The 25,788-nt window shown below is 40.3% G+C and overlaps 3 protein-coding genes across 4 annotated transcripts; all 3 read left to right on the top strand.

Annotated features, from left to right (window-relative positions):
* Positions 1–231: 231 nt before the first annotated feature.
* Positions 232–12,138, top strand: mapk11 (mitogen-activated protein kinase 11). 2 transcript variants are annotated; one of them, XM_067489757.1, is made up of 12 exons: positions 232–533; positions 5,803–5,932; positions 6,023–6,081; positions 6,310–6,421; positions 7,449–7,478; positions 7,850–7,897; positions 7,989–8,103; positions 8,176–8,247; positions 9,282–9,361; positions 9,954–10,032; positions 10,201–10,374; positions 10,971–12,138. In XM_067489757.1, exons 1-12 carry the CDS (start codon positions 424–426, stop codon positions 11,042–11,044), a joined length of 1,083 nt encoding a protein of 360 aa, XP_067345858.1. In that variant the 5' UTR covers positions 232–423; the 3' UTR covers positions 11,045–12,138. The 2 variants fall into 2 exon arrangements, with proteins under 2 accessions (XP_067345858.1, XP_067345859.1); XM_067489758.1 differs by lacking the exon at positions 232–533 and adding an exon at positions 5,420–5,633.
* Positions 12,139–12,278: 140 nt separating this feature from the next.
* mapk12b (mitogen-activated protein kinase 12b) lies at positions 12,279–18,704 on the top strand. Its single transcript, XM_067489756.1, has 12 exons — positions 12,279–15,200; positions 15,828–15,957; positions 16,081–16,139; positions 16,214–16,325; positions 16,516–16,545; positions 17,046–17,093; positions 17,278–17,392; positions 17,500–17,571; positions 17,690–17,769; positions 17,861–17,939; positions 18,035–18,208; positions 18,458–18,704. The coding sequence occupies exons 1-12, from the start codon at positions 15,022–15,024 to the stop codon at positions 18,520–18,522; spliced, it is 1,143 nt and encodes a 380-aa protein (XP_067345857.1). The 5' UTR covers positions 12,279–15,021; the 3' UTR covers positions 18,523–18,704.
* A 116-nt stretch (positions 18,705–18,820) lies between these two features.
* Positions 18,821–25,695, top strand: LOC137106466 (uncharacterized). Its single transcript, XM_067489759.1, has 6 exons — positions 18,821–19,921; positions 20,997–21,050; positions 21,182–21,427; positions 21,536–21,796; positions 22,498–22,594; positions 22,833–25,695. The coding sequence occupies exons 1-5, from the start codon at positions 19,843–19,845 to the stop codon at positions 22,578–22,580; spliced, it is 723 nt and encodes a 240-aa protein (XP_067345860.1). The 5' UTR covers positions 18,821–19,842; the 3' UTR covers positions 22,581–22,594; positions 22,833–25,695.
* The last annotated feature ends 93 nt before the right edge of the window (positions 25,696–25,788 follow it).

The raw sequence follows: 25,788 nt of genomic DNA, 5'->3' as shown, positions 1-25,788 counted from the left end.
GCTTTAATTACAGCAGAGGCTCACATTTAACTTCCTGAGACAGACAGAAAACTAGTTTGTGTGTTTATGCTAAGCCCACTTGTACTTATTTATAAATAATGTCATATAATATAAGTGTGTTGTTGCTGTTGTTGCTCTTATTATTGATGATAGTCTCTCACTTTCTATTATCTCGACAAAGGGTGGGAGGGAACGAGAGACACACTCACTCACAGAGAGAGAGAGAGAGAGAGAGAGACTGTCACTGGTTGGTGCGGAGTGTGCAGCAGCAGCAGCAGCAGACAGCGGCCCGCGCCTCCGGTCCCATCTACCGATTTCCTCCCCGCATCTCCATTCTCCCACTTTAGCTTTTTTTTTTAAATTTAAATTATTATTATTATTACTTGTTCACCCCTTTTTTGTCTGTACCCGGAGCGCAGAGAAATGTCCAGACCGGGATTTTACCGGCAGGAGCTGAACAAGACTGTATGGGAGGTTCCTGAGCGGTACCAGAATCTGACGCCGGTGGGCTCCGGAGCCTATGGCTCGGTGTGGTGAGTGTTTGTGTGTCCGTAGTGGATGGGTGGAGGGGCGAGGCTGCAGCGCCATAACATTTACCGGATATTGGTCATGATGTAGTCTGTCAGTCAGCATAGCGATGCGTAAATGTCGCCCACATTAAGTATCCATACCGATATCATCCTCTCATTTCCTTGGTAGAAAGTGGTTCTATATTTGGAGACAAACATACAATTTATGATTTGTATGTGCGGATGAAAAATAACTGTTTTCAGCCATACACACAGCAGATATGAGGGAGTTGTTGTTTTTTTTTTTAACTCCGATGGTCAGTACAGGTATTTCCTAACCCCTCCCCTGGATACGGTTGTCACAGTGGATGAAACAATGCCTGTCTGACACCTTAAAGCCCACAAGGTGAATGAGTTCTCATTTGGCAGATTCCTTGCATACACCTGCAAAACCCAGCCTCCTTTCTCTGTGTCCCTGTGTGCATGCACACACTTCCAGTCTTGCAACATGCACTTGTTTTAATATAGACCAATGTGTATCAGCTGGTGGGGATACCGTTTCCATGGTGACGTGTTGTGGTGATAACCACCTCTGTCAGTCAATATTAATTAATGCTGTAATAGTGGGCAGATGGTTACCTAAGGCAATGTGGAAGGAAGGGTTTGTGTGTTTATATGTGTTTCCAAGTTTATCACATCTTCAAGACATAAATAAGAGGTTAAAGCTGCTTGATGCACCCGTGCATGTTAGCAGCTCCATAATGGCTGTGAGAAGGAACTGTTACAGGAAGTCTGGGGATTGACAGCTGGGTTAAAGGTTGAACTTTGGACAGAAACTCCGCAAATCCTCAAGTCAATGCTTTCCACAAAGCTTTGCAGGTATGTGGAAAATTAGGAATATCTGCAACTATCTTATCGTCCACTTGCAAGTGTAAATGACATAATCACATAACAATAATTTTCTTAAAAATTGGTGTAAAGCTGCAGCCACATGCACAGCACTTTTGCTTTGCAGTGCTGCAAGTTACCCAGTCCTGCTAGTGAACGTCCAAATCCGGTAATGTTTGTACCAAAGGGGTATGTGAGGCGACAAGACTTAATGTTGGTGAGTCCAAATTTCTCCAGATGGAGCACTCACACTGTGCGGTTTAGGAGACAGTGTGAAATTGGCTACTCAGTTTTTATTCATCACTTTCTGTGAGTTTCTTCTGCGTAGGCAAAGAAGTAGAACGTAACTGACACCTTTAATTTAGGCTACTTAGCTCACGCTGTCAGGCCTTTGTACCACTGGGATATCATTGATTTTTTCCTAGTATAGCAAGAAAAGGATGAAAAACCCATATGTTGGCCGGTTTTGCCACACCCTTAATTTTCAATGTCTGCATCTTTTAAAAAGAGTATTCTATCCCAACGTCCTGCCAAGTGAGATGTTAATTAAGAAACTGTCTGAAGGAGCAGATGATGGGATGCCCTTTTCTGTTGGGGCTCCACTTGATGATTCAGGCTCTCACTGGAATATTTTGTTCATAAATATCTTGCCTGTATTGCATCTTGAAAACGTTGCTCAGAATAGCAGAAATGCAGAGAGCTGGACATATACACGTGCATTTTTTATTGTATGAAGCTGCCATGGTTAAGGTTTGGAGTGAGACTTATCCTAAGCGATGTGACATTCCCAGTTGATACTCATGATCTCTGAGGGTTTAGTCAGTTCATGTAAGTATGTAAAAGTGAGCCAGCGGTCTGATCTTTGTCCGATCTGAGACTTTAAATAGCACTTTTGGGAACTTTTTCAATTTCATAAGAAGATTATAAATAGAGCTGCACTGGACATAGGTTCTTCCATTTGTATACAAACCTTGATCAGTAAATGAGCTAACATTTGTACCCTAGTATCCATTTACTGCTGGGGATGCTTTTTAATTTACACTGTCAAAAATCTAATCATACAATGGAAGAAAAAGCTAAATTGTTAACTATTTTTGTTGCTTATTATTTTTAGCTTTCAGTTTTTAACCTTTACTATGTCAAAGATTCAGTTACAACTTGTTCAGTTGAAATTGCTTTTCCATTGTTTGTCGCTCTCCATTTCCACCATTTATCTATCTGTCTATTTTTTACCATTTTTCTATTAGTGTAACTACTTCTTTGTTTACCCCCTTACTTAGACACATGCCGCTCCAGATCAACATTCACACATTAACGCAAATAACATTCCTCCACACCCCACTGCCTTACATTGTTAACGTTGATCACGAGCCATTGTCAGTGATTTTCTCTGGGCAAGACTAAGCAAAGAGCTGGGGGATGGGAGTTTAGAGGACGACATCTCAAGAAAGCCATATGCGAGGGGGAACCAAAAACACAGAAACAGAGTGTAGGGTTATGAGCCATCAGTTTGTGAGGACTGACTATAGAGTGATTTTAGAGCTGCAAGGAACAGACACATCAGAGAAAGCATCATAAAAACAAAGCCTACTTAATAATTTAACATGCAGTGCCTCTTGAATTTTGATAAGTCGTGACACAAAAACTTTGGAAGACTAATACTATAATATCTCTAGCCTATAATCCACAGTCATTGTCTCCTCTGCCTGCTGCTGTCGAGCCTTTATCCCAGTGAGCGTTCTGCTTATGTTTGTTGACAAAAGCATTTTGGACCCGTTGAGACAGAACATGAAGACAGACTATAACTAAGCTAATCAATCATCTTATAGCAGCATTTGGTAACTTTTCCGTAAAGTTTGTCACGATGCCCTTATATTTGGGTAAATATGAATAAAACGTTCATTTTCTCTTGACAAATATTTTGCGTCTGCTTTTAGCTGTTTAGTGCAATCTAATTATCTTACACTCAACAAAGCAACAAAGTGAATTCATCTCGGATGAATCAAATCTCAAGCAATATTTAGAATTAATGTTAATTTCCTCTTTGGAATTCAATTAATGAATTCCCGTCCCTTACGTCAAATAACATGATATCCTCTGAGATGATATCCTCTGGTTTTAATCTTAATGAATTACTATAACTGTTAGGATCAGAAAATGTGCACAAAAAATAATATGCCTCGGTGAGTAAAATGTGTCCTTAAATCATCTTCCATTAGACATTAGCTACCCCTCCCTCTTATTCCTTTTTGGAACAGGAGGTGCATTAAGAGCTGGTTATTAAAACAAATACTGAGACAATACGAGAGGAGAGTGATCTGTGCCTTGGCTTGGTTGTGTGTAGTCAGATCCATGTAGGGAAGATGGCAGAGAGGAAGGTATGTGCGAGGTGGTGGGGCCTGGTCCGTGTCATCAACAGAAGAGGCTGGCTGCTGTCTTAGCTGGAGCCTTGGTGGGGCCATCCGGACTGGCAGCAGGTGATTATAAAACAGAGAGCCATGTGGATGGACTCAAACGTATGATAGTGTGCATTAGTCAAGCCTGGAAGCATTATAGGTCAGCATGGAATGATTCATATTTACAGTGAGATTCACAAAGTGAACAAAACAATCGAGGCGCATCAATCATACACTGTACCTGCTGTGAACTGAAACGTTGAATAAAAAGAAAAAAGCTGCGTAGCAGAACATTTTCACACTTCTTGTTTTTCCTGTGTGCCCACTGAAAACAGTCCTGTTAAGCAAAACACTTGTTATACAAGCAAGATGTACAGTTCAGAAGTTTTGTTATATTGTTATTTAATGAGCTGCAGAAATGCTGGAAGGTGATGTGTATTTTTTCCAGATGGAAACTGTCCCTTTGACTTGAATCTAAGCTGTGTTGGGCACAACATATTCATATCTATTCTTTTAATACTTTTTGTAGGCTTAGACCAAAGTAGGTAATGGTAGGTAACAGGTGTGTTACTGTTGGGTTTGTACCTTAATATATCAGGTGTTTTATTTACCAGATGAGCCAAAGGTTAATAATGGTGTGTGGTACAACCCCATTTCAAAAAAATGGGATGACGTGTAAAACGCAAATAAAAACAGAATGCAATGATTTGCAAATATCATCAACCCATATTTTGTTCATAATAGAACATAAACATATCAAATGTTGAAACAGAGACATTTTACCATTTCATAGAAAATACTATGGCTTATGTCTCATTTTGAATTTGAGGGCAGCAACACATCTTAAAAAAGCTGGAACAGAAGAAAGAAAAGTCTGGAAAACTAATTGCCTCAAATCAAAAACAAATGGAGGAACATTTGACAACTAATTAGGTCAACTGGTCAGTAACATGCCTGGGTATAAAGGAGGATTTCAGAGAGGTCCTTAGTAAAAGTCTTAGTTTTAACATCTGTTGTTTATGTTCTATTGTAAATAAAATATGGGTTGATGAGATTTGCAATTTTTTGCATTCTGTTTTTATTTGCACTGCGTTTATATTTTAAATTGCGATATATTTTAAATTCATGAAAACATTCATGAGAACTTTAAATAGTAACTTTGAATTCACAAATCAATGAGATCGACTATGTCACATAATTTGTTTTTTTACTGTCACTTCTAAATGTGGACTATTGGGCGGCAGTGGCTCAGTTGGTAGAGTTGCCACCTACCAACCACAGCGTAGGAGGCTCACACCCCGTTCTCCCCCAACCACATGTCGGAATGTCCCCAAATGCCCATCGCCATCCCCCGCCGTGCAGTGCTGGTACCAAACCCTGGACTCACAGGATACGCCAAAAGAACAAAAATCTTTGCAATGTTCACTCTTCCTCTCTTTTAAATGTCCACTTTTCGTAGTTAGTGTTTCACTTCCTGCTTTTTGTTTCTGCAGTGCACTGCCTGCGTTACTCAATTCTGCCCCACATTTCCTTCCTGTTTGTCTCTTCTGCTCTCTGATGGCTGTATTATTATTATTACTGCGAGTGCTAAAAAAGCTGGCAGGGCCTGAAAAGACATTGGCATCACAAAGGGGACGGCAGCAGGAGCAGCGGGGCTCAGTGTTCGACATGTGGAGTGACATTTGCATTTCAATAGAAGCAGATGAAATGAACCGTCGCACTTTTACAATTTCTGACATCCTCGATCCTCTTGTTACACCACAACATCTTTAACGCTGTCCCTCTCTTAATGTCTCTGTCAGCCTGTCCGCCACTCGGTTTCTCCACACTGATGACTAATGTACGTTTACCACATTGACCTGAGAGTGGTACCTTCTCACAAAAGCCTGCAGCTGAAAACTTCTCTGGTCAAGTTAATAATGTGGCTGGAAAAAGTAAATGATTCATATACATTGTAGTACATTCAGACACATCTATAATATTTATTTCTCTCTGTTTCCTCCCTTCAGTTCAGCGTACGAGGTTGTCTTAAGACAGAAGGTTGCGGTGAAGAAACTGTCCAGGCCTTTTCAGTCTCTGATCCACAGCCGGCGCTCATACCGGGAACTCAGGCTGCTCAAGCATATGAAACACGAGAATGTTAGTGCTCCTTATAAAAATACTCAGAGACATAGAGACGCAGCTCTCTACATGTCTCATCTCTGTTATTGATCATCTGCGTCTCTGCAGGTTATAGGGCTGTTGGATGTCTTCACACCTGCTGCAACTTTAGAAGACTTCAATGAACTGTAGGTATATTTTCACCTGATCTTTAATACAAGCTCTGCAGCTGTCTAATTTCCACTAAAAAGTTAATGATTCTGTTATTAAAGGGTATAATGATGGTGATGGAGGAGATCCTGAGGGACTGTAGACTTGTGCAGATCTCTTACAGTTGCCATGGCAGCATCACCATGCTCTCCTCCAGCTGAAATCTCCCAACCCCCTGTTCATTTATCCATTTTCCCCTTTTCCAGCTACCTAGTGACTAACCTAATGGGTGCAGACCTCAATAACATCGTTAAATTTCAGCGGTTGTCAGACGAGCACGTACAGTTCTTAATTTACCAACTCCTCCGTGGCCTCAAGGTAATTTACTACATGCACTATATGATAAAGATGCTGTATACTTATTGCTACCTAATGTGCAGTATACACTAATCAGCCACAACAATAAAACCACTGACAGGTGAAGTGAATAGAATTGAATATGCAGCATTAGGCATCAGAACTGGATAATGGGTGAATGTACATTGATTACCTGGGGAGGAGAAAGCACACGAATCCACTATAGGACCCCAACTCAAAATTAGAGGTCTTTAATTAAGATTTAAGATCTTGTCGAGTCCATGTCGCAACGGGTAAGAGGTGTTTTGGGAGCAGAGGGGGATCCACACACCGTTTGGCAGGTGGTTCGAATGTTGTGGCTGATCGGTGTCTGTTAGAATGCAGTTAGTATACAAGTGGTTCTTAGCTGCTCTTGTCAGATGTACTCATTTAGTACTCTCAGATGACCTCTTCTTCTTCAGTAACACCACCTATAATGTACCAAGCGTGTTAATTTATACAGATTTTGATTTGAAAAGTAGAACCCTTGAGTGCTATTAACAACCAGAAGCAAATTCATTGTATAATGTAGCATATTTCACTAAAAAAGCAGATTCTAATATTTTCTGTTCCGTTCTCTTCTGTATTGTTGCAGTAGCTTTAAGGTCAATTTGATAAAGTTTACCTTTGTGCTACCGGCAGAAGATGAATTTATCCATTTCTTTTAGATAACTGTTACTTATCCCATACTTTTAGCTGTCTAATGAAACCATCAATCTGGTCATTTTACTATTCCAACAGTGCTTGATGTGGTTGCAGCCTTTCAGAATCTAGAAACCAGTTTATGTGGTACAAATAGCCAACATACAAACAAACAGCATACGTTAAAAAAATGGTAATTTCCTGCTGTCAGTGAATAGGTTCGACTGTCCAGTCGAAAAGCAGTTTCCCTTTAGGCAGAAGCTAATATGGTGAACTACCCTATTGACCCCTATCCCACTTTATACGTCTCCCTTTTTTCTTTCTCATTCCCACATCCCCCTGCCCCACCCCACCGCCTGCCGAACAGTACATCCATTCAGCGGGATTGATCCACAGAGTGAGTGCATTGTTTCTGATAATTACATTTTAAAATAAGTCAGAAATTGTTGCAGCACTTGCCCGAGTTGCAATAAATAAATCTCTTTTAGCCTGTAAAAACCCAGCATTTCCCTTAGTTTTAACGTTGGAATATCATCTTATTTAACACTGTGTGAGAGCATCAACGGTTTACTCTGACTGTTAATTGATGACATCATCATGAGTTTTACATTGTAATACATTTTTGAGATACTGTCTATGACACATCAAATGGAGGCTGAGTGGTTAATGCAGTTTCATCTCCATATCCTCCTTCTCTCTGCATATACAGTAGATCTTTAGTTGAATCATATTTCTTTCTTCTTTTTTGACCCTCAATATCCTCCTCAGGACCTTAAGCCAAGTAATGTGGCAGTAAACGAAGACTGTGAGCTGAGGGTAAAAAGATTTTTAGTTTTTTCCAATAAATCTTTGACTCCAAACTACAGTATGAACCCTGTCCCTTAGAAACCCTATACCCATCCTACAGATCCTTGACTTTGGATTGGCCCGGCAGACAGATGACGAGATGACAGGCTACGTAGCGACTCGCTGGTATCGAGCTCCGGAGATTATGCTGAACTGGATGCACTACAATCAGAATGGTAAGACGTCATCAAACTTTAGCATTTTTAAGTTTTAGTTTAATTATTAACCATGTGGTGTTTCTGTTCCAGTTGATATTTGGTCAGTGGGGTGCATTATGGGTGAGCTGCTGAAAGGAAAAGTCCTTTTTCCTGGCACCGACTGTATCCTTTATTAGCACACTGCGGTTTGCAGCTCTTGCCCCCTTTACCATCAACCTTTCATTGCCTATTTAAAGTTCCCCGTGGATGCAGACTTCTCGGCACTTTGCATCACAATCTCAGGTCTTTCTGAAGGGGGGGCGCATAAAGGAATTAATAGGACTAATAACAAAAGCCAGAACTATTTAGGTTGTTTTATTCAGTGTCTAAAGCCCCTTTTAGACATGTACTGGATTTCAGACATTTTCTAGACTTTCTCTGGGCTGGGTGCATGTGTGAACGCAAACACCCAGGTCTGTTGGCCCTGACATTACCCGGACTTTACCCATCCCAGGACCTGATCCTCCGGACATTGTCTAGAGTTCATGTCTAAAATAGGCTTTAGAGGAGAGTTAAGTTTGATTTAATGATCTTTGTGTGATGTGAGAAAAGAACTGTTGCCTTTTGGGGTGTTTAGCAAGTAGAGTTTGTGTCCTACCCTGTATTCATGCAGACATTTACCCAGTATTAAAACAACGCAGGTGGCTGTGTTGGTGGGGTTCAGTGAAGCCCAATTGCAGGAATGGATGTCTCTTGGTTCTAGACCTTTTCTGAGGTCATAAAACAGCACAGTGCTTTGAAATATCCACGAGCACGATTTTATAACTCGCAGAATTTCTACCAGCTGCATGTATGATAACTGGCCAACAGGAACTGGAAGTAAACAGCAGAAAGTGTGTTTGCATTACAAAGTAATCCTGCAGGAATGTGCACTTGCAAAGGCCCAACTGGCCAACATGACACATTGCTGGATAGTGCCACACTGCAGAGAGAGAGAGAAACGCTACATCACTTTGGAACATTTTATGTTTAGATGGTCCCAACTCTGTGTAAAGCACAGTCCTCTATTCACATGAATGAGAGGAGCTGCACATCTTCAAGCTCGGCAAAAAGCCTGAAGTCTGAATACAGCATTAGTTAGTCAATTTCACGCAGCATGTGACAAAATATGATAAGACAAATGCTGACTAACAACCCTTAACCCCACCCGCACAAAGATATTGACCAGCTGAAGAGAATCATGGAGGTGGTTGGGACTCCGACACCCGAGCTGTTAAAGAAGATCTGCTCTGAACACGTAAGGGAAGCATGATTGGAAATGTGAAAAAAAGACAAATGTTGCAGTTGCTGACACAGGAAGCCTGTTCTTACTGATTAGTTGGTCCACTGACATGGTCTGATGTGTAATGTATACATGGATTTACTGGAAACTGGTTATTAGTGCATGTAAATGTTCCAATTACACCCACATCTGCAGACGGGTAATTAAAGAACGGCAGGCAAACAGACACAACATACAAACAGGCTGAATCACATAAGCAGCTTTTACATAGCAGACTTCTACAGTGCACTATGTGTTAGTTTGAGTTTTGCCCCAAATCCTCCATTCCACTATGCTCCCTGTCCACAGCCTTTGCTCATGCAGATGCTCTTGTGGGAATCTGTTTAGAAACCAGTTTACAGTTTCATATGGCAGAGAAATCAATTATTTCTGGGAGACATCAACTTGGGCAAATCCGGTTTCTCTAATGCTCGACCCCCATTACAGTAAGCACACTCGAGAAAGTCGGCTGCAATCTGACAAGTGCATGTAAAAACAGTGCGTGTTGTAGTGTTTGACACCTAATGGTCACATGCCACTAGTTGGTCACCCTGGTCTCTATTTGCAGGCACAGAAGTACATCCAGTCTCTGCCTTTTATGCCCCCACAAGACCTGGAAAAGATCTTCAGAGGAGCAAATCCACTAGGTGAGTGCTGTAGTGTCAATTGCATTATTAACTTTCAAATTGAATTGAAAAGCTTTGAGAGGCTTCTGAAGCACCTGCTGCTCTCTGTTAGAAATATAATTATATAGGTTTGGCCCTCATTTATACACAGCCCAGCTTTGTCTTTGTTTATGTCTGCCTCTGTCTTAGCTGTTGATCTGTTGAAGCGTATGCTGGTTCTGGATTGTGATGGGAGGATCTCTGCCAGCGAGGCTCTGTCCCATCCATATTTCTCACAGTACCACGATCCAGACGACGAGCCAGAGGCCCCCCCATATGATCAAACACTGGAGAGCAAAGACCGAACTCTAGAAGAATGGAAAGGTGAACAGAGCAGATCGTTTTAGCTGCAACAAAACACATATTTCCACTATAGTCCTCAAAGAAAGACAGGAAATACAGAACGTGACACATAAATCCGTAACATTTTTAAATGTCAAGATATTTTCTACTCTGCAGTTCCCTTTTAGTGAATGTTCTCACTTCCTTTCATAAATAATATCAGTAGGAAAATTGTTGCCTGACGCCACACATTCAATGTAAGCTTCAAGCTGCAGAGCTTTCACATGAAGGATTGTGCAATGATGAGTTCAAGCTTGGCTGTTACAAATAGCCAGAAATGCTGACCACATCACCAAGTAGTTTACCATTAATAGCTTCACAAATATGCCTTAGTTCAGCAGGGCATTTAATGGTTTGTGAAATGTCCCGGAGCTGATGTGAGTCATGGAGGATCATTTAGCATGGTTTGCATTCCAATTTGGTTTTTGTTTTTGATAGACACGTACAAGAGGCAGAACTATTATAGCATAGCTTGCTATGGAAATGTCTAAATTACTTTGGCTTGTGACAATGCATGTTAGAGTAATGGTTTTTGCAATGTTAGTTTAAATGTTTCCTTTCCTTTTTCATGTTTACAGAGTTGGTGTTTGAAGAAGTGAACAGCTTTAAAGCATCGGGAAGTAAGAGTGATAGCCTTCAGGTGGAGCAGTAAGCCGCATTCTGCTCCGCCTCATCCTCTACCTGGAGAACATGCTCACTGAGTTTGGGAGTAGAACTGTGGCAAGAAAAACCCTGCATTCTTCCAGCTCAGAGTGACTGCTTTTGACTGCCATCTCAATGTCACGGATTTAGTATTCAGTATTTAAAGACTCAAGTAAGGGGACAGCAAGAGGAGGGTTTAATCTAAAGGGGGTTTCATTGTAAAGACTAGGGGGGTGGGGGGTGAAAACAACAACAACAAACAAAAATCGTGCCACAAGGAGGACAGGAGATTACACAGAGAGAGAGAGAGAGAGAGGTAAGACTAAATTCAAAACTATAACTCAGAACATGAATCAAAATGCAGAAGTGGGGAAAGTTAATTCAACTACAGCTTTTCTGTGAAAACAGGGAAATGAGATACATACATACATACAAGAAAAGACAAAATAGCAACTAACCAAAGAGGCGTGGACACAAACTAAACAACCAGGATCAGGACTAGACAAAAACTAAAGGTTGTGTACACACAGGAATCACACAGAAGAGAAACTAATATCATCAAGACACACTAGTGCAAATGTAAATTAACAGGGATAAATAAACACAGCTCTAAACCGAGGCTGACAGACGTGGATAAATAAATAATCAAACCTCAGACCAAAATGGCAGAGTCCAAATACAGGGAAAGGATCTGTGCCGGAGCATGCAACATAACAACAAAGACAAACTAGCAGGGAACTGAGGGGGAAGATGGATTTCAAAACAACGGGGGAACAGGTGAAAAAATCAGGGGCTGATGACAATAATGAGAGGAAGTCGGCCGAGGGGCTAGAAAATAAAAGCTGGAGAAGTGAAGTGGGGGAAAACAGGGACAAAGTAAACACAGGGAACAGAATCGTGACAGTCAAGGGATCTAATGCACTCGTTACAATTACAGGGAGCATAGATAGTAGAATCTCTCCATGAGAGTTGCTTTCTCTCATGTTTCCTCTCAGTGAGGGCAAAAAAAGTAATGAACAGTTCACCATGACGTGTCAGAGATCGCCATGAGGATACATAGGAGACAGCAACTTCAATAAACTGAACTGTGTTTACAGACCCAGAGTACTGAGTATGGAAGAGTATTGATACTAGAAAATAAATGCACACTAATAATTTCCAAAGCAATGGCAGAAATGCTGCTTAGGCTTTCATTGTTACAAATGCCACAAGCAGTCACTGCTTCTATATATGGAATTCACGTATAAAGACGTGCAGTAATGCCGCGTCGTGTCAGAGCACAGCTTGAGCCTGAATACTACTGCATGATTTTTGTCTATTTACCTTATTACTGGCACCGGATTAAGACTTCTTATTGCATCTGGCTGCATTGTCAGGGGGGGACTTTCAGAAACGTGACCAACTTTTTACATGTTTTATCTCTATCATTTCCACACAGTCAAAAAATTAAAACCATTCTCTCGCGCTTGCAGAATACAGTAGTAAACACCAACTGTGCTATTAATTAGAAATTCAATTAATTAATGCCAAAGCTGGATCGGAGTGGCTGTTTTTCAGGTTACAGTGTGACCTTGCTTCACATGTCGAGTTTTCACCAATGGCCCTGCCACCAGGTTTCCATGAACTCTTTACTGTCTTTTAATGGCCATGCTTTGTGTTTACATTATTTACATTTCAAACATTTTGCAAACTGTTAAATACAGTTCCCAGAAGAGGTGAAATAGTGTTGGATAATACTAGAGTAAATAACTTGTAGCCCCATCCAGGCCATGACTGGTCCGACGCTTCATGCTGAGCCGTGTTTGGCTGCTGGTAGCAAGCAGGTATCTTATTAAAAAACCTACGTTTTTCTTAACTTCTTTTCACTTTTTATGTTTTAAAGAAAATAATCCCCAATGCAGTGTCACTGCTGTCCAGACAGAATCTTACTGCAACATTAATATACTCGTTATCGCGTTTAAGAACTTTCTCACAGCTAACACTTGTACATGCAGTGTGAGCTCAATGTACATGCACATTTGTCTTTCTGACATGTGTCATTCCTCTTGCAGCGGACTGGAGTTTTCATTCGGCAAACTTTTTTTGCTGAGGTAAAATTATTTGGTTACCTTAAACTGCAGTTGCAGAGCCAATGAACCACCAATTTTGAAACTAAGGTCATTGAAAATGCCAAGAGGTTCTAAAGGTCTAGTACAGGGATACTGATGGAGGAATTAGAGCAATTCTCCTTCCATGCATGCTCATTTACTGCAATATGGAGGAAACAAGATGCAATTTGAGGTTGAATTAGATGCAGATGCGGGGTGGGGGTGAGGTACCAGTTAAGATTCTGGGAGATAAAAGGTTTATATGTCCGGAGAAAACATAAATCTGGTTTGTATGTGAATGCTGCAGATGTATTTTAACTTGATCTATATACTGGATAAAAGCTGAGTTTTACGGACAGGTAGAAACACATACATATACGTATACAGATGGTAAGAAGCCTAACTGGCCATTTTAAGGAAATACAAAGCTAGTACTGATTTTCACATAGCAACAGTTTAAAGTTTAAAGGTTAAAATCAGCTGTAATCTATGGTTCTTTGGCTTAACGTATATGAGTTTAACTTAACCAATGACGGCATTTCTACCTCAAAGTAACATTAGTACCACTAAAACCTTATTTTACCATTGAAGAATAATATTTGAGGAACACAAGAAAGAAAATACACTCTAAGCTATTTTTTCCGTAATAGTAACAACACTGGAGCGCTACATGTAGCCTTTTGTGCAGAATGTTGTTAACATAGTCCAGATGAATCTAAGCTGTCTCAGTCGAAGTGTGTTAGAGCTCTGAATGTGTAAGTGTCATGTGCTTATGTGGATGTTGTACATGTGGTGGATTTGAATAGCAAACTGCAAAGCGAATGTATATGTTAATTTGTTTGAAGTTTGAAGCGTCTCTTGAATACATGGTGGCATGCGGTTCAACTGTGACCATGAGTTTCAAATCACAATGGTGAATGTCAGCTCTCTGTTTCAAAACATTTACATGATTTTATTATTTATCATCAACGGGTAATAATGACTTGGAAAATCTCATCTTCAACTGAATAAATCAGCATAAATCATCATTTCTGTTTGTCTCGTGTCTTTAGTACATTTTCTTTACTTTACATATCCAATGAATGCTTAAGGAATGTCTACAGTGTGTGTGTGTGTGTGTGTGTGTGTGTGTGTGTGTGTGTGTGTGTGTGTGTGTGTGTGTGTGTGTGTGTGTGTGTTGCAGGGGGGGGACAGTATCTACAATCTACCTGATAAGTAATTGCACTGACTCCATAGCACTTAATTATCAGATCAGAATAAACACGAACACAGACACTAGAAACATGCTCACAACCCTTGATTCTTCATGTAAAAATACTCCAATAAATCCTACCTTTCTAAAAATTCCAGTTCAGTTACAGTAGATTTTGAAGATGATGATGATGATTTTACAGATGTGATTGAATTTGTTGGTACCTTTTTATGAAAAAACTTTCCTGTAACTTTGTCACACATGTCTTCAATGGTAAAAAATGTGCCTATTTAAATTGAAGAAAGTAATAATTTCTGTTTGCTTTGGCGTTTGTGTCATTTGATTTCTGATTTGATTGTTTTCTATTTTGTTACTTTAGTTGATTTATTCGTGTAAGTGTGACGCATTGCTACTTTGTGAGGATAATATCATGTTTTTCAGTATTAGCTACAGGGGTTTGCAGCGTGTCCAGAGTTTGTGGAGAAACCTTAAACTGGCAGATGTTTGGTGGCTTGTCTCCCCCACGTTGCAGACACACCCACAGATCGCCCTGGGCGACTACAAACCATGAATAACAACGTGTGTGTGTGTGTGTGTGTGTGTGTTGGGGGTGTAACTGGCGCCGGGGTTGTCGCTAGTTCATCTCGGGGAAACTCTTCGCCGCGTCCTTCGCGTTTTCACTAAAAGTTATACGCGATTTCTTCGCGTATGACTTTTTGCCATCACGGAGCGGAGCCGCATCCTGACGTCAGCCGCGTCCAGCGGAATATGGCTGTGCGCTCCAGGACGGGCTTTTACCGGCAGGAGGTAAACAGAACCGTGTGGGAGGTTCCGGAGAGGTACCGGGACTTGAAGCAAGTCGGGACGGGAGCGTACGGGACGGTGTGGTAAGTTCCAGCTCGGGGAGGTTGGCTGTGGAAGGGAGCAGGACTTAGGTGAAGTTAGACTCACAAATTCAAATAATCCTGAGACTTTTTTTTACCACGAATGTTTCATCAGAACATACAGTGGTTAAAGTACAGAGTTAAAGTAACTCTATTCCTCATTGTGTCTGTTTTATGCAGAACTAAAGAAGAACCAACCTCCACCCTGTCCGGATTTAATATTGGAGCTGATTTTATCTTTAACTTACTGAAGTCGATTTTCTTTTCTTCTACTTGATAATACTAGTGTTAGTCCTTGTGTGGGATATTGTGGTCAGTGGTCTCTCCACAGCTGGCTCTGCAGGGCCTCTTTGCATTGTGTTGCGTGGATGGGGGTCAACAAAGAAATACCACCCCCTCTTTCGCATTGTTGGGAAAAGTCAAAGGCCCCCAGTTAGCTGCACAGACAGCAGAAATACTTTGTCAGTTCCACATTGCGGCTTGTCGTTTCAGTGAAGGCACAGGTGTACAATTGTGGGTTTTTAACCAAAACATCTGCTCTAAAAAAAAAGGTTCATAGTGATTGAAGTTTTGTTCTGAAACGAGCATCTTTAAAGCCACAGGTTTTATGTTTTCTTTTTAATCTAAAAGTTCAGCATGGGACCGCCGGATGGGGACCCAGGTAGCCATTAAGAAGCTTCACCGGCCCTTCCAGTCCAAACTCTTTGCCAAACGAGCCTACAGAGAGCTGCGCCTCCTCAAACACATGAAACATGAAAATGTAAGAAGACTCTCAATCAAATCAGTTTGTTAGGGGTCACTTTGTTGTACCCCCAAAACAAATTCAACGGTCAGGACTCGCAGTACTCAAACACAACATATTCTCTTGATGTGTTCTCCTCAGGTAATTGGGCTGCTGGATGTTTTCACCGCGGAAATCTTGCTGGATCGATTTCGTGACTTGTAAGTTGCAGCTTCCTGAACTCTGTTTATAATTACAATTCTTTTGGATCATTAGACCCCTCTACTTTCTACAGTTACCTGGTGATGCCCTATATGGGCACTGACCTCGGCAAGCTGATGAAGCTGGAGAGATTATCTGAGGACAGAGTGCAGTTCCTCGTCTATCAGATGCTGAAAGGACTCAAGGTGACTACTTTTACACAGAAATGTATTAGGATATTAGTCAGCGCTTTTAAATAAGGAATCGGCTTTGCCTTACTTTAGTGTGTTAAAGGCAAAACTAATGGAATATATCTGGTATAATCTGTTATAGTGAGGATCCTGGGTTTGTTTCAGTGAGTTGAGCTGATCATGTGTGTGTCTCCTCTCTCCTCAGTATATCCACTCTGCAGGGATCATCCACAGGGTGCGTGACCTTTGACCTTTGAAACTAGGAGCTTTAAGGGAGGGCTCTTTCTCTTCATCACACTCAATCCCATTAATACCAGTTCCCACACAGCAAGCTTTGCTCTTTGTGTGTGTGTGTGTGTGTGTGTGTGTGAGAGAGAGAGAGAGGGAGAGATCTGGTACTGAATTATTACAGTGCATTTCTCTATGGTTTTACAGTTTGTACTAATAAACAGTGTAAAGATGAATTGTGGAAATTTGACTTTGTCATGTTTACATTTGTCTTGTTTCCTCTGCCCTGAAGAAGGTACCAGCCTTCCAATCAGTGATCAGATCTAATCCTCGTGTAATCCTCTTTAATCTCAAATCCTTCTTATGAAAACTGATTTGTTGCCTAAAAATTGTTGCAATTCAGTGTAAATAGGACAGATCATTAATGGATGTCAAATCTCTTTCCATGACTGTCATGTGTTGTATGTAACCAGTCTCTCATGATCTAACGTGTTTTTTTTCCCACAGGACCTTAAACCTGGAAATTTAGCCATTAACCCAGATTGTGAGTTAAAGGTACTCCATCAAACATTACATAGATTTGCCTGTTTTCTACTCGATTTTGAAACACATACATATTACAACTTTAATAATGATAGTGACGAAGTCTGAAATTACGGTGAATATTGCTTGTTTAAAAGAACTCAAAAACTTTTTAAAAGTCATGAAAGTCACAAATATTGTATAATTTTTACTCCAGATCCTCGACTTTGGCCTGGCAAGGCAGGCTGATGCAGAAATGACCGGCTACGTTGTGACGCGCTGGTACAGAGCGCCTGAGGTTATTCTCAACTGGATGCACTACACACAAACTGGTAAACTCCCATTCTTCACATTTAGTGTCAACATGAAGACGCTGGGAAAAAAAAACGAAGATACTAATGTCATCACCCGATTAGCTAATGTGAGCTCTATGTTTCAGTGGATATCTGGTCTGCAGGTTGTATCATGGCTGAGATGCTGTTGGGAAAACCTCTGTTCAAGGGAAATGATCGTATCCTTCACTGTCATCAAATCCAGCCTGATTATCCTCTAAAGAAACTGTCAAACCTGTATGGTGTAAATGTTCTGGAACATGCAAATAGAGAATACTTGACCATAGTTACTGTCAGACCTGGATCAGCTGAGAGAAATCATGAAGATTACAGGAACCCCAGGTGCTGACTTTGTGCTGAAGCTACAGAGCCAAGATGTAAGACGTAGTGAGAGTATACTGATACTGGACTTTGCATACAGTAAATTCCCTTAAACCTCCAATTAATCCCGGTTTCTTCTTTTAACAGGCCAAAAACTACATCCGAAGTCTTCCAAAAGTTCCAAAAAAAGACCTGCATTCTATTTTCTCAAAAGCTAGCTCGAATGGTACGTGGAAATCCCTCTGTCCTCTAGTTTACCCAGCTGCTCGCTCTACTACGCCCGTGTCATGCTGACGTTGACATGTTTTCCTGTACTTACAGCTGTGTGCGTCCTGGAGAAGATGCTTCTTCTGGATCCCGAGCAGAGAGTAAGCGCGTCCGAGGCACTGGACCTGCCTTTCTTTAGCGAGTTCCGAGAAGCAGAGGAGGAGACTGAGGCGCTGCCGTACGATCAAACCATGGACAACACAGACCTGCCACTGGACCAGTGGAAACGTAAGAGAGAGGGGAGGCCGGCTTAGATTCAAAGCTGCTTTAGTTCATGAGTATTTTGAAATATTAAGTTCGTCAGAGAGCTGCAGTGCCTGCTTTTTGTCACAGGAAGTCACTGGTGAGCTTAGATCTTACACTTACAGTTTCATAAGAGAAGAAGCTGAATTTGAATTGGAAGGTGGATCTGGTCTGTCCTGGATCTGGACAGCTTGACAGCTAATCCATGATTCTCCTCCTTGTGTATCTGTGCAGGTCACACATTCACAGAGATTCTGACCTTCAGGCCGCCCAGGGACTCGAAGGAGACGTCACTTTAAGAGCACGAACGTACACACATCTGCACACAAACACCTCTGTTCTCACACACATTTTTACACTCACACTCTCACAAACTTGCACCAAAAAATATTCTGTTCTTGCTGACGTGTTTTTTGTAAGTGTGCTGGATTTATTGACACTATTGTGTTTTTTTGCTTTCAATAAATGTCATTTCAGTGTTTGTGTGCCACATTATTTTGTCCACCCAATGATCCATATCAATGTTTAAATTCATGCTAAATGTCAACTCAGTCTGCCCATTACGGTATGTAGCTGTTCTTGTTCTTGTCTGTTTGCGTTTTGATAATATCTTCTGATAGTTCGCCTTATTTCTGGGACTAAAGGGCAACGACATTTACTGTTCAGTACCAACATGATTGCAGGGATCATCTCATGTGGGTGCTGACACCTCTGTAACCTCCACAAACAATTTCTCTTCATTTCTTTATCCAGAAAGAAATGGATAAGGGTTTTATGATTCATACTCACAATTTCACTGGTACATTCACTCTCCTCGAAAAGTATTGAACTAATTCCTTTATGTTTTGCTGTAGGCTGAAAACATTTGGGTTTGACATCAAAAGATGAACATTTCATCTTTTATTTTCTGGTATTTACATCTGGATCTGATACACAACTTAGAAGAAAGCACCTTTGGTTTGAACCCACCCGTTTTTCATGCGAGCAAAAGTATAGGAACTTAAAATAGAACTTAAATAATAGACTTAAAATAGATTAAAGTGAATAAGACTTAATATTTAGTTGCAAATCTTTTGCTCGCAATAACTCCATTAAGCCTGTGACTGATTGACATCACCGAACTATTTCATTCTTCTTCTGTGATGCCTTTAAACCACATAGTTACCTTATAGTTCCAACACTATTTGAGGGGAGTGTATTTCCCTTTACAGTGATCAGACAAGAGACACACCCTTTTACATGTCTCATTCTCCAGGACATTACGCCATCCAGAATACACCTTTAAGCTTTTTACATGACACAAACAGTCAGAATTGTTCTTCTATGGACTTGCTTCTCATGTGAAAGAGAGTAAGTTCAGTAGCAAATGCATCTAAATCTGGTATTTGTCGCTGAAGACACACACTGAATTCTTTTTATTACCACTGTTGGTCGCAGTCAACTGACTGGTCTGGCAACAATCAAAAGTAATGGACTTTTCATCAGAGAGACTGAGAAATCAGATACGTTTCTTCTCAGCTCGATTTGATAAGAGCTGTTTGCCTGCTGATGTTGACTGACTACACAGTAGCAGTTGTTTTATTTCCCGGTGGCTATACTCCTCAGATTCTAGTAGGACAATGGATAGTACCGACATGTCTAAAAAAACGGGGGAACACTCAAATCTCAGCAGAGTTTTGCTGCTGCTGTTTCTCTCAGGTAACACCAGGACTCTTATTTTGACAGAAACACAAGTGAGGTGAGATGTAACAGTAGCTATGTAGAGTGTTAACTTTCAGACAGAGGTTTTACTGTGTATAATGAGCCACTGTAAAATCATACTATTTATTCCAGTGTATAGATTTAAATGTTGTAGTTACTTTGTTTAAGATTTGATACATATTTAAAATATGTAGCATATTATAGATTCAGTTTGTTACTTCAAATAGATATTTTACATTGTTGTATTCTTTAATTCAAACCAATGAACAAATCAGAACTCTCATAACACTTATTGTCGATTAACAAAGCTGATGTCAGGACCTGGGATATAGTATGTGGCAGGTGGGAAAACCTGAGAATCAATCAAAGGGTGTTGGGCATTTAAGCACCGCGATGGGACGAGCAGGGTTGTTTGGTGTGTTGCACCTTGCTCTGCTGCACGTGGAGCTGCATTTCCCTCAGTGTTAGTGCTAACAGCTGTTCGCCATTAAACCAATGGGCACACAGCTGATGGAACTGGACCTTGGAGCAATGGAAGACGGCCGCCTGGTTAGATCTGTTTAGGATTTGCTGCTTATGTCTTGTATGCCATATACTACACACAGGCCACCTTTAGAGGTCTTGTAGAGTCTGTGCTTCTGTGTGTTAAAACTGTTTTGACAGCACAGAAGATCATAATGATGGACTCAAATGGCAATTATGGAATGCACAGTGTGTTATGTGTTACATGTCTTAATTTCCTATGACTTGTGTCACATACACATCTTTGCTGCCACTGATGGATTTTTTTTCACTTCCCCAACAAAGCCAAATCAGGCTACTTATTGTTTTTTTTTGTTGTGGCATTTTTCAAACACATCACATGTTCATTAACCTAAAGTTACACAGTGTGAGTCCGAAGTATCCAGGAAATGCACCCACGTTAACTTTAACACTAAGCACCAAGTCAGTCAGGACCTAACAAAAATACAGTCACTGACTTTCAATATTCACTGTGCAACTGGTGAAGACTGTTTATATAGATTATGCTCAGTGTTAGAAATTCATAAAGTATGTATTTACGTACCGTCAGGCCTCCAGCCAGGACTGTCTTCAGCTGAAGAGAACGCTGAACTACATGCAGACAGTAAGTGATTTTACTTTAAGTTAGACAGCAAATCTTTTCCTAAAGGGACTTGAGATTTAAAGATCACAGTACTAATCAACTGACTGCTGTAACCAAATGTGACCATAAATTGTGGCTGTTGAAATTTCCAGGTTTGAGTGTAACAATTTCGGCTCCAGACTATGTGACCGTGGGCGTCCCGAGCAGCGTTGAGTGTAATTACGACTGTTTCAGTTGTACGTTTTCTATGTCTTTGGATGGTCAAGTTGCCCAAGGTCAGGGAAACGTCCTGGCCTTTACACTTAAAACTTGGACGAGGGTCTTAACAGTAACATGCACCGTCTCTGATGACAACACATCTGTGAGTGGCAGAGCATCAAAGCAATTGCAGGTGTTAGGTATGTAATTGTGGAATGTATTAAAACTGCAGAGCGATACTCACCACTCTGAACAGTCTTGCAACGTCTTGCCTCAATAATGACTCGTATTTGTCCTTCTCACTTTAGCTGGACCCGCCAACATTTTTATCTCAGGCCCTGATTTCATAAATTCAACAAAGAGCTTCAAGTACAGCTGCCATGCCGACTGTCAGCCATTCTGTAATTACGCCTGGAAGACTCTTAACGCTCCATGGATTGGTGGTCAAGGGAACGCGATTTCTATCACTCCTCATGAGATACAGAGCCCTGAAGAGGTTCTCATCTGCAAAGCCACCAATAGTGTGTCCAAGATGTTTGTTGCTGCCACTAAAAAAATTACAGTAATAAGTAAGTGAGAAGTTTCAGTGGATTTATTGGTGGTAAAGGTTCCGACCTTGGCAGGTGGATATTGCCACTAAATGGTAGTTTTAATTTTTTTAAAGCATTTTACTGACTGTTCTTTAAAGATCAGAACGAAAGTGAAAAAAGTTTCACATTTCGTAAATACACAAGTATTGACATTTTCTTGTCTTTTAAGCTGAAAAGGACAATAACTCTTACAGTGATTAAAAACGAGAATGTCACTCCCCATTACATTTTGGCCTGAATTGCTGAGTTGAGTCTTGTGACATAAGACTGTTGTCAGTGTTTTAATGTAACTCAGCAAAAATATTTTGTAAAATGTCAGAATGTACCTAAATCAAAAACAACCAGGCAATCGATTTTACATTTAGTCAGAAGCCGATAGAAATGAAGAACGACACATTAGTCGGTCGAGATGTGTCTACGTATCATCCGTGGGCAATATGAGCGTGTGGGGCGATGTGATTGAGTTAAAAGTGGATGATCCGCTTAAATCTTTCACTCTCAAGTGTGGGGCTCAAAACGCTGATTCGGGGAAGACAGCCACAGCCGTAAAAAGAGTAACAATAAAAGCAAGAGAAACTAATGAAGGTATCGAGTGGGTTTATGTTTTACATGACATCCACACACTTTGACGTTGTTTGACCATGTGTTTGGCTTCTTTTTCTCCTTGGGTGCGGAGTCAGTTCCTAACCTGTCTGCTCGTCCTGAGGAGGCCTTAGTCGTGCTGCTGTTGGCCTTCATCACTTCTGCTGCTTTTATAATGTGATCCAATGCAGACAGGTAAATTTTAATCCTAGTCATATAAGTTTTATCAGGTGTTCACTGTAATTTTGTGCTTAATTTGTTTTGCTAGTGCATCAGGCCACTTAATTTTATCAGTGGTAGTAGTTTTTTGTTTTATTCACGTTTTAAGTGTTTTTTTTTTTTTTACCGTTTGTAGTCATTATGTTAGCTTTAATGCACGCATTGTTCTTCCATTACGAAAAATAATTTCTCTCGTTCTCTCTGTCCCTAACAGATCTTTTTGGAGAAGAAAGGTAGATGAATTATGGGGAATGAATGATTCATTTCTCACGCTGCATGCTGTTCTTTTCCATCCATCTCACATGTTGACAGTGGGCTGAACCCTGTTTGCACTTTGCATCAAGTGATGTGGAAAAGGACGTTACCACGAAGGTGTGGACGAGGGAGAGAGCACATGCAGTGTGAGAATATTTTTTTGATTATTGAAGATTTTTTGCAAGATTCCTATACAATGATACAGGTATAATATTCAAACAAGCAGATAAATAGCAATAAAATCAATGAATGAATAAAATCATAAATATAAGTGAATAAGATACATGTAGCTGGGTGGAGCTCGGATGTATTCACTTTAACTTCTGCACAAGTTATTGGATGAAGCTGTGCTGGAAATTAGCAAAGGTTGCTAAACATGGTTGAGTAATGGAGGCCACAAAGCTGTAAATAGTTTCACTCCAACAAGGGCAATAAACACCCGCATGTGTGTGGAGGAACAAAGGAGTCTTGTGTGACTATGGCGCCACCTGTTGCACATCACAAAGATGTGGACGTTCTTGTCTGTCGTACACTGAAAAGCTCACAAAAACATTAGGTTACAGTTTTAAAACCTTCGGCATTTTTGTGCTCATATACAATTTTAAGGGAAAGTTGATATATATCACACAGCATTTGTACTTTATTTCTTCTTAGAAAAACAACAGCTTTTAAATTTTTTTTTTACTGTTTTGTGCTGCATCAGATTAAAGACTTTTTTCCATAATGTTCAAACTCACAAAACGCTGAATATTGAAAAAACTAAAACAACCCAAATAAAACAAATAACACTTCAAAATGAACTGTTGCTTATGTCTCATTGCTCTTCTGCCACCACATCTTCTAAAATTCATGCACTTGTTCATGGTTTTGAGTAAACGCAACCACAACTTCACAGACTTAACACTTCATTGTGAGTGTTTTCATGCTTTTTTAAAAAGTGTTCAATTCGCATTCACAAAATAAGTTATTGTAAATGATCCTGACATTTGCTACATTCTACCTCTAAAAAAGAAGAGTTAAATTAAATGGTGGACAGGACTTTAAAAAATGGTAAATGGCCACTTATATAGTGCTTTTATCCAATGCGCTTTACATTGTTGATTCCCGTTCACCCATTCACCCATTCACCCATTCACCCATTCCCACTTACCTCTTCGGAAGAGGAAGAAGCAGATAAAACTGAATTCTGAACATTTTGTTTGTGTTGGACAATGACAAACCGGGATAGTGTTACCTTTCCATCCATTTCTCAGCCCCATATCTACAATTCTTTCATAGGGGTTAAAAGGTTACGGAATCCAGAGGATTTTAGATATAGATCAGGCTTTAGAAAGATTTGTTCCCAGTGATTTTAAAGAAAAGACAGAAAGTGCGATATCAATGAGAACGTTTGCAGGGGCCAAGGTTCACTAGCACTGTTGTACATTTATATATGTAGCTGTCTTACTGTATACATACTGTACAGATATAGTGGTATGTACAGTTATGCACATGGAAGTATTTATTTTGTGCACTTGTAAAATAAAGCCTGTTGAAGAATGTCGCACATTGCGTTACGTTTTTAGGTTCTGATTGTAAATGTCACATTTATAGTATAATATGTGAAAACGTGCAAAATATAGTGTAAATACAGGAGTTTCGGTGGGTTTGGAGGGTCCCACAATATTGAGAAATGCATGTCAACAGTTAATCTGCATAAGGCATAAATAGGTTAAATAAGTTAAATAAGTTACATCAAAGATGATGTCAGTGGTTCTTTGTTACTGTTCCATAAGTGTGTTTCAGATGTGAAATTGTGATTACAGATTTTTTTTGTTTGCTTAAACACTTCTGTCCAACACTTACACTAACAACACATTGAAAAGTTACAAGTGCAAACACATCAGTCATTTCACAATAGACACAGAAATACAAAATACATCTATCAGTATCTCAGTATCCAAAGGTGATTTTACTTGAGTTAACAAACTGTGCTGCAATCTGCACCTGCACTTTCTGAGATTGAATTGTTTTTCCATACTGTTCAGACTGATAGAGACAGTTTATTCCAAGAAAGATTTGGGTCAAAAATGTGTGAAAAGCACAGATGGAAAGCACAGATCCATGGTTCAGTGGTGTGGGATATTTTCTTGCCCCACCTTGGGCTCTTTAGTACCAATTGAGCATCTTTTAAATGCCACAGTCTACCTGAGTGTTGTTACTGACCATGTCATCCCTTCATACCCACAGTGTACCCATCTTCTGATGGCTACGTTATCCAGCAGGATAACTTGCAACGTCACAACCCTAAAATCATCTCAAACTGATTTTTTAAACATGACATTGAGTTTGAATGCACTCAGATGTCTTTCGCAGTAATAAGATCTCAATCCAGTAGAGATCATTGAGCAGGAGACTTACATCATTGGTGTGGCCAACCAATCATACACTATATTGCCAAAAGTATTCGCTCACCTGCCTTTAGACCCATATGAACTTCAGTGACATCCCATTCTTAATGCATAGGGTTTAATGTGACGTCGGCCCACCCTTTGCAGCTGTAACAGCTGATTTTCCACCTTGCTGTGGGATCAGTATATTGTTTTTGAATGGTAGAGAATTTCAGAGGACCATGGATTTTGCAGAGTGGCAACATACAGTAAAAGTATTTTTGCACTTATATCAAATACATTTACAGAACCACAAAGAAAGAACTATATACTGTATCAGACCTTGCAGATAGCTGGTGTTGTATTCTGTGAAGATGTTGTGATTAAATTCATTCATAATCTTTATATCTGCAGGGAAAAAAGGGAGACACATTATCAGACCTGCAGGTACAAAAGAAACAACCACAACCCAAAGAGAACAAAACCACGCTACATGTTGGCCTCACACCCTCTGCAGAGAATAAGCCCAGCTGATAACCAACATGT

Source organism: Channa argus, chromosome 21 (assembly GCF_033026475.1).
Source record: "Channa argus isolate prfri chromosome 21, Channa argus male v1.0, whole genome shotgun sequence".
In the NCBI taxonomy this organism is placed as follows: domain Eukaryota; kingdom Metazoa; phylum Chordata; class Actinopteri; order Anabantiformes; family Channidae; genus Channa; species Channa argus.
The sequence above is the reverse complement of the archived record's forward strand: the minus strand, read 5'-3'. Positions and strand labels throughout refer to the sequence as shown.